This window comes from Sphaeramia orbicularis, chromosome 15 (genome assembly GCF_902148855.1).
Source record: "Sphaeramia orbicularis chromosome 15, fSphaOr1.1, whole genome shotgun sequence".
NCBI lineage: Eukaryota > Metazoa > Chordata > Actinopteri > Kurtiformes > Apogonidae > Sphaeramia > Sphaeramia orbicularis.
Window position 1 is genome coordinate 33,282,082 of NC_043971.1, and position 8,665 is coordinate 33,290,746.

Consider the following 8,665-nt stretch of genomic DNA (forward strand, 5'->3'; position numbering starts at 1 on the left):
TGCTGTTTTAGGACCTGTATGAAAATGTGATTTTAGGTCATATTTATTCAGTTAAATAGTACATACTTTAAAGCACTAAGCAAGAAAAATATGTGTGTGAAGTTATTCACTTTTAAATTGTTTTAACATAATGACAAAATGATTTGGACTCAAAACTCCTTTTCGAATAAAATGAGTATCTGCTGCATTTACATACATTTTTATTTTCATAATTGATTTATTTTCCTACTTTCCACTTGCAATCCTCACTTTTGTGTTATGTCAGTCTGTCTTGATATGGTTGTATTATTACTACTATAATAGTTTTGATTCCCACTGACAAAAAGAACATTTCAGTGATGAAGTGTTGTGTGTTAATAAGGAGTAGTTTCATGTGTCACACTCTTTTGTCTTAAGTTTCTATGTTGCTGTCAGGTCATCTATAGTTCCACCCCTTTCCCTGACTATTAAACAACCAACCAGGAATACAGGTTTTACACAGAGACCAAACCACATAGTTAACATTCTGTCACACACTGTCTTTCACAGAGTTTCACTGACGCTGTCGAGATCAGGAGCAACTTTGCACTCGTTTTCTTTTTTACAGTCGACATTTGGATTTAAACTTATTAAGAGGAAATGTCCCATCCCAGCACTCTGGATTTAGACAGATACAGCAGCCTGGACAAATCCCGGCGCTCAACAAGTCGCAACCAGACCAGAGTACGGAGTACAGAGTCCCAGGCCAAGTCTGGAGATGTCCTGTGTGACTTCTGCACAACGAGGAAGCAGAAGGCAGAGAAGTCCTGCCTGCTTTGCCTGGCATCCTACTGTGAGACCCATCTCCAGTCTCACTATGAGTACCCTGCTCTGATGAAACACAAACTGGTCAAAGCTACAGGCCAGATGAGGGAGAAAGTCTGCGCCCAGCACGACAAGCTGCTGGAGGCCTTTTGTCGCACTGATCAGACATCGGTGTGTGTGTTGTGTATGATGGATGAGCATAAGCACCATGACATTGTCCCAGCTGGAACAGAGAGGACAGAAAAACAGGTGGGTGGTGTTTTTGGGATGAAATAAGACCTGAGTGTCATGTGTTTTTCCTGGTTTGTCATCCAACTCAGATGTTGACTGTAATTTTACTCCCACAGAAACAACTTGGTGTTACGCTGCACAAATCTCAACAAAGGATTGACCAGAGGGTTAAAAAATGGCAGGATCTATATCAAGCTGTGGAATCAGTCAAGGTAGGTATAAAAAGTACTTATATTTATTCAAGTGTGTTCTCAGGTGCAATTTTGAGATGCTTTCTTGTAGTGTTTTTAACCCATAAAGACCCAGGTGCTACTTTTGTGTCAGTTTACAAATAATTTTTTCTCACTATTTAACCTTTCCTAAGTGATTTATCACCATTTATGATAATATTATCTTCTGTATTTTGCATTTTTCCAGTGAGTATCAGGTCTTTTCCTATATTTTATTTACTGAGCATGTAGGTGTTCATAACAACTTAGATAAAAGTTGAGGGTTATTACATCAAAAACAGAGAAAACTGAAGAAAACCTGACTTTTTCCAGTCAAATCTATCATTAACTGGACAAAAAACAAGTTTCTCCATCCACTGTCATTAATCAAACTCCATAGGTTTTACTGGTGAATTAATGTTGTAGAAGATGACGGTGTTTCCACGTTCACCACTGAACATCCAAATGGTTCATATCTGATGACCATAAAATGATGACAAACTGTATTTTACCTGAATTATTACCAGGGTTCCTGTGGGGTCTTAAAAAGTCTTAAAAATCTGCATTTAATACGTTAAAAAAGTCTTTAAAAGGTATTAAATTTGATGTAATATGATATTTTATATGAAATGGATGCTTCTATGAAACTGGGTTCATTTTGGTAAATTTTTTCTATTGTTTTAATGAGATAAGATAATTATAATGAGATCACGAGAAAACAACTAAAAGAAGAGAAAACAACCAAACTGGTCTTGGCTGTTTACAGGTTAACAAATGAACACTCTTCCTTGTGTATCTCCCAGCACTCTGCTCAAATGGCCCTGGAAGAGAATGAACGGATCTTCACTGAGCTGCTGCTCTCCATTGAGAGAAAGTACAATGAAGTCAAAGAGATGATTCGCTCCCATGAGAAAAGCACAGTGACGCGTGCTGACATACTGTTGAATCGATTAGAGGAGGAGATCACCCTTTTAAGAAAGAGGCACAATGACCTGGACAAGCTTTCACACACTGACGATCACATACACTTTCTACAGGTGAGCCTAAAAACGACAGTCGACACCAATGGGAGTTCAGTCAGTTCAAGGCAGGTTCAGTAAATCCATCTCTGATCTGTTCACAGAGCTGGCAGTCCCTGTCTGGTCCATCAGGATATGAAGACCTCAACAACATCAGCGTCGTCCCTTATTACTCCTTTGATGCCACCAAAAGGGCTGTTGCTGCACTGAAATTACAAGTAGAAGAAGTCAGCAAAGCAGAAATGAGTAAAATCTCAGCATCAGGTTTGTATATTTTCTATTTCAGAATCAGGAACAGAGTAAACTTTATTGTCTTGCACAAAAAATTTGTCTTGAACAGCAGTGCTACATTGCTACATTCACATTCTGACACATAATAAACAAAACACACTCAGTCTCAAGCATAATCACAGTTATGTAATATACCTAACCTATGTGTTACACCTTCCTCTCCAAGGTAAAATAAATAAAATACAATAAAATTATTTAATTTAAATAGATGATAGTAATTGCATTCTGTAAAAAATATTCCTATTTTAACACAGTGCAAAGAATTCAAGTAGTTATAAGATCAATATGCAGTGTAATTAATCCATGATAGAAGCAATTGGAATAAAGACTAAATATCTGCAGTGCTGTTAAACATATTTACTCTTGTATTTACATGACATTTACTCTGGCATATTTGATCTGTTTGTCTTTTCATAGTGAAAGATGTCCACATCACACAGGACGCAAGTGAACCAAAGTCAAGGAGAGAGTCCATTGTGAGGGATGAACAAAGGACAAGGGAAGAACCGAGCCTAAGAGAAGAACCAAAAACAAGACAGGATTTCCTGAGATGTGAGTCTGGTTATTTCTTACAGACAGAACATACAATAGCTCTTACACAGCAACTTTGTACCAAAAGGGCCTTGTGTCACATTTGGCCGTCGTACCAGCTCCATCTTTAAGTACAAAAATGTGCAAGTCATGCTCTGTTGGGCTGTAAATATCTGTATTTTAACATTGGGATGAGAAAACCAAGTGGCGAAACACCTGAAACCACAAAGTATGTTGCTCACAGAACAGGTTAAACAGCGTCTGTGAAAGCAAACTTACAGTTCAGGATTACTTACACTGTACAAACACAGGTGTTCCCATGTTTCCTCCCACCATTTAAACATAAAACACAGGTGGACTGGTTTTATTCATTCCTTAGCAAGTATGTGGTTGAATTATTTAGTGATCTAATACATGCAGTGATGAAATAACTGATTACTACATAAACTTGTAAATCTTTAAGATTATTTTTAAAGTTTTGCATTCAGCCACTAAATATGTTGATATGCTTGTGACGCTCTCAAGGATTAAGCAATCTGGAAAATGAATAAATAAAACAACTTACAAGTTAAGATAGATTGAACACAGTAAAATACAATACAAAAGACAATAATATTCAAGATTCAAGATTCCTTTTATTGTCATTGTATACACAGAGCATACTCAACAACATTCTGATGTGCTTGTAAAAGACGGAACTTCTCGAGTAAAAAAAAGGGAAATATGCAATGCAAAAAATTTGATAAGTAAAAAGCAGTAAAACATACACACACACACACAATGCCCCTCTCCCATTTTGTCAAGTCACGTATTTATACATAGTTAAAGTGCAGAGGACCATGAGAGGTGAATACAGTAGTTATTGCACATCTTTAAATCGTTATTATTACACATTGTTGATTATGGTTTTTGCACATTGCTGTTTTCCATTATTGCACATTATTGGATATTACAGATTGCTGATTGTGATATTGATTATTATTGATTACCATTATTGCACATTGTTGATTATGATTATTATACATTGTTGATTATTGCATGTGTTTAGTTATAGCAGAGTTTAGTGTAATGGTATCAAGCAATAGTCACTATACCAGCAGCAGCAATATGAAATATAACAAATTTCCAAGCAGGAAACACATTTTCACCATGTTCATAGTGTCTGAGTTAAAGATTTAAGATTCCTTTGTATACACAGAGCATACACAATGAAATTCTGATGTGCTTCATAGAGACAGTACTTTTTGAGTAGAATATATGGGAGTTAGGAAGAGATAACTTCTATGAAAGCACTTCTGTGCAAGCACGTGTCCATGTGTCCTTGACCAAACACAGAGTGCAATACAACCGTTCGTCTAACAGGATTAAAACCAGCCTCATATAATACGGCGTTCAAATAATCTTATATGTAATATAGAATATATGTAAAATTACCATTACACATGCATCAGTTAAGATCATTTAATCATTTCATTTAAGATAAGATAAGATAAGATAAGATAACTTTCTAGTTAGATGGCTTTCTATTTCTCAACTTGCAGTCCTGTAAATTTTAAAAGAAATGTTTAAAATGTAGGCATTGTTACCAGGAAACAATTACCATGAAAACAGAAGAAATTACAAAATAGAATAAAAAAAAATTAAAGTGTCAGTAAAGCATCTCAAATCCTGAAAAACTAAAACATGAGCCAAAGTTGATATGCAAAAATACTCATAAATATTGGAAAACTGCTTTGAATAGACTCTTCCCAGCTGACTCTGGACATCAACAGCGTCCATCCAAACCTTTATCTGTCAGAGGGGAACCGGACAGCTACAATGAAGAGCGAACCCAAGAATTACCCCGAACACCCAGAGCGCTTCGACCACTGGCAGCAGGTGAGTTCCAACAACCGATGTGGAAAAGAAACAGCAGGATAACGAGATTCTGAAGATAACTGCACTTTGAAAGGCCTCGCACTCTATCAGATAACCTTCTCTTTAAACATACATTCTCACCCTTATTTTTGTGTATTTTATGTTGATGGAATTAATTTTTCTCCTGTCTTTTTCATTTATTTTCTTCCTTTGTTTATACTTCCATTCATTCATTCATTCATAACCTTTATTTAACCCTTTCATGCATGAATTATGAGAACCTTAATCCAGATTTTTTTTTTCCTGAGTGTTTTTATTCCTCTTTAGGCATGAAAATAAACAATGTGATTTAATTTTTTTTTTTTTTTTTTTTTTTTTTTTAAATCAACCTGTTTTTCATGGAGTTACAAAAATGTCCACTCAGCTACACCTTGAATTTTATTCTTGAAGCAAAGAAACATGTATTTAAAACCCAATATCATAAAGTGATATGAAAACAGTGAAATGAAACCATGTTTAATGAAGCTAATCTGATGTCTTCTCACATTTTAACATATTCTAATACTAGTTATTACTCACTCCATGGAGATAATATGCAAAAAATAAATATTAACAATTGATTTCCCCTCAAGAACCAATCAAGAACTGCAAAGTTACAGTAATGGTATGAATTGCAGTTTATGAGATGATGCATAAGTGTCCACTGTGTTGGTTGATATGGAACTAAAACAACAAAACCCATGAATATACAAGATTAAAGCTGTAGAGTAACTGTCCACTGTAGTGACCACTATGCATGAAAGGGTTAAACTAGGAGCTATATTGAGGACGCAGCATCATTTAGAATACACCTGAGACAAAACAAAACATTTGAAACATACAATGGACATATCAGAAGTACCAAAAAGTAAAAGTAACAAAGATGTACTAAAAACAAGGACATCTATTTAAAAACAGAAGCAGCTGGAGGTAAAATAAAAAGTGATTAAGGATTTAAATTGTCCTAATGATAAAAGTATGGTAAATTTCAGATGGTTTTGGAGAGTGTTCCAGATTTCAGGTGCACAGTAGGAAAAACTGAACTTTCCCAATTCAGTATGCACTGAAGGAACATACAGTGTGAACCAGTCCTTTGAACCAGTGTGATATTGACTTGCATTAAAAAATTAATATAAGATGGTAAAAGACCAGTGAGGGCTTTAATAACAAATAAAATCCAATATCTATCATGCCTGTTGTTTATTCTTTACATGTGGCTTTTGTTTGCATGTACTGTGCAATACTTACAAGCCTTAGAAAAGGAATGTAAAATGTCCTTAGAATAAATGTCATTTCCCAGCAGTGGCAGATTCAAAACTCAAGATTCAAGACCTTTCAATTGTTTCTGCCGCAGTGGCAATTAAAACAACAATTTGACAACAACACACAGCATTGACACATAACACATAAAAATTGGTGGTGCAACAAAAACACTTACTTAAATACAATGTCAACTAGTGAAAATGCTACCTGTGTTGTACAGAGTTGGGCGTAGAGATCGCTGAGGGTAAGAAGGAGAATCTGCCATTGGTTTTTGGCTGATGGTTGTCTGAGGCGGGAACCAGAGGGTAGGAACTTAAATTTAGGGTGCTGTCGGACATGATGCATTTCTCCTTCTTTGAAGCCTGGTTATCGTACAGTTCTGAAAGAGATTTTTGCTGAGTAACAATGATTTTACTGCTGACTTTTATTATCCTGGTTAACCCATAAAGACCCAAACACTTACCGCAACCTAAACCATCTACTGACCTAAACTGTTTAATACCTGTGGATCCAACAATCCTATCAATCCATGTCAATAATTGGTGTAAAATACAGTTTTTCATCTATTCATAGTCATCAGATATGACCCATTTGGATGTTCAGAGGCTCCATAGTTACCTTGGAAACACTGTCATCTTCTACAACATTGATTCCCAGTAAAACCCATGGAGTTGGATCAATGACAGCAGATGGACACACTGGGTTTATGTTCAGTTAATGATATATTGGACTGAAAAAAAGACACATAATCAACTTTAATCTGATCTTTAATGAACATCTACATCACCAGTGAATTAAATACAGGAAAATACATGATTTTCACTGAAAAAACACTAAACACATAGGATAATATAATAATAAATGGTGGTAAATCACTTTAAAAAAAGTTAAATATAGTGAAAATACTGTTTTGGAAGTGCCACATAAGTAGCACTGGGTCTTTATGGGTTAATGAGGGTTTTTTTTGTTTCAGATGTTGTATATCTTGGCCACCCTTGACCCTCTGTTTCCTCTTTTTTCTGTCCAGGTGCTATGCAGGGAGAACCTGATTGGGACCCGTTCCTACTGGGAGGTAGACTGGAGGGGAACTGAGGTTGACGTGGCTGTTACCTACAGGGGGATTCGCCGCAAAGGAGATGGAAACGACTGCAGTCTGGGCTGGAATGACAAGTCCTGGAGCCTGTACTGCTCCGACTCCAAATTCTCCTTTGTGCACAATAATAAAAGTAAAGACTTACCGGCTCCAGACACGTCTCGTATCGGAGTCTACCTGGATTATAATGCAGGAATACTTGCCTTTTACAGTGTGTCTGATGGTAACATGCAGCTTCTGCACAGAGTCCAGACTGTCTTTAAAGAGCCGCTTTATCCTGCATTCAGTGTGTGGGGCTTTGGGACCACTATAAGACTGTAGGAGACTCTCAAACAGCATCAGAGTGACTAAATCATCTCATACTGATGTCATGATAATGTCATGCCAAATACTTTTTGGTTGAAATTGTGTCACATACAAACTCTTTTAGAAACACACACAACAATAACAGTTGTCATGTCTTATCTCTTGTATTCTGCTTTATTGTGTTTATGCACATTACTACATATTTTATTGCCAAGATTGGAATAATAAGTTATCTTGATATTCTTTATTGGAGTATTCATTTATAAATACTGTGTTGGGGAGTAATAGAATGCATGTACATTATTTGAAAAACATAGAACACTTTATATGACTAATTGTATAGTTAAATTACAGTTTAGGATGCTGATGAGAATAAATTTCCCTGCTTAAAATGAATAGATTCTTTTAAGGACTTTTTCTGCTTTATTTGCCCTGAAACTTTGATATCATTAATTAATAATGTCCTATAAGACCTGGATTTAAAGCGTAGGACAAAAGTCTATCTCCATTATAGTAGTGTATGTACACTGGTGAACAGTATGTTACTGCTATTTATATTTGATCTTTTTCATCCATTTCATGCTATGAAATGGGAGAAAACAAAACTACTCTGTGGTGCAAGTTTTATTATTAGTATTCTAACAACTGAATGTACTTCATGTCAGAAAGTACAAACTTAATATTACTATGTAACTGCAAATGATCATAGTTTGATTTTCATCTTTTCTCATTGGTTTTGACTCTAACTTGACGCTGTAGAAAATAAAAGGCCAAGAAAAGACTGGGTTGTTTTTGTTTTTCAACAAATATCACACTTCTTTGTGTTTCCATGTCCTCTCTTGGTGGCAGTATTCTGTGAATTCAACATTAATTCACATCATTGTATGTATTAATAATGGAAGACAATTTCAGTAAAGTATCTAGAACTATATCCTCAATGTAGAATACTTCACACGTACAGTACATTCAATTTGTATTGTGTACAGTAATCTATAATGAAACACATTTGAAAAATGAGCATAAGAACAATGTAGATGGATCAC

At 35.6% G+C, this 8,665-nt stretch overlaps 1 protein-coding gene across 1 annotated transcript; it reads left to right on the plus strand.

The window, feature by feature from the left end:
* Positions 1-496: 496 nt before the first annotated feature.
* Positions 497-8,403, plus strand: ftr14l (finTRIM family, member 14-like). The gene is made up of 7 exons (XM_030155248.1): positions 497-1,032; positions 1,131-1,226; positions 2,027-2,260; positions 2,347-2,506; positions 2,951-3,085; positions 4,806-4,942; positions 7,251-8,403. Exons 1-7 carry the CDS (start codon positions 619-621, stop codon positions 7,635-7,637), a joined length of 1,563 nt encoding a protein of 520 aa, XP_030011108.1. The 5' UTR covers positions 497-618; the 3' UTR covers positions 7,638-8,403.
* Positions 8,404-8,665: the final 262 nt, after the last annotated feature.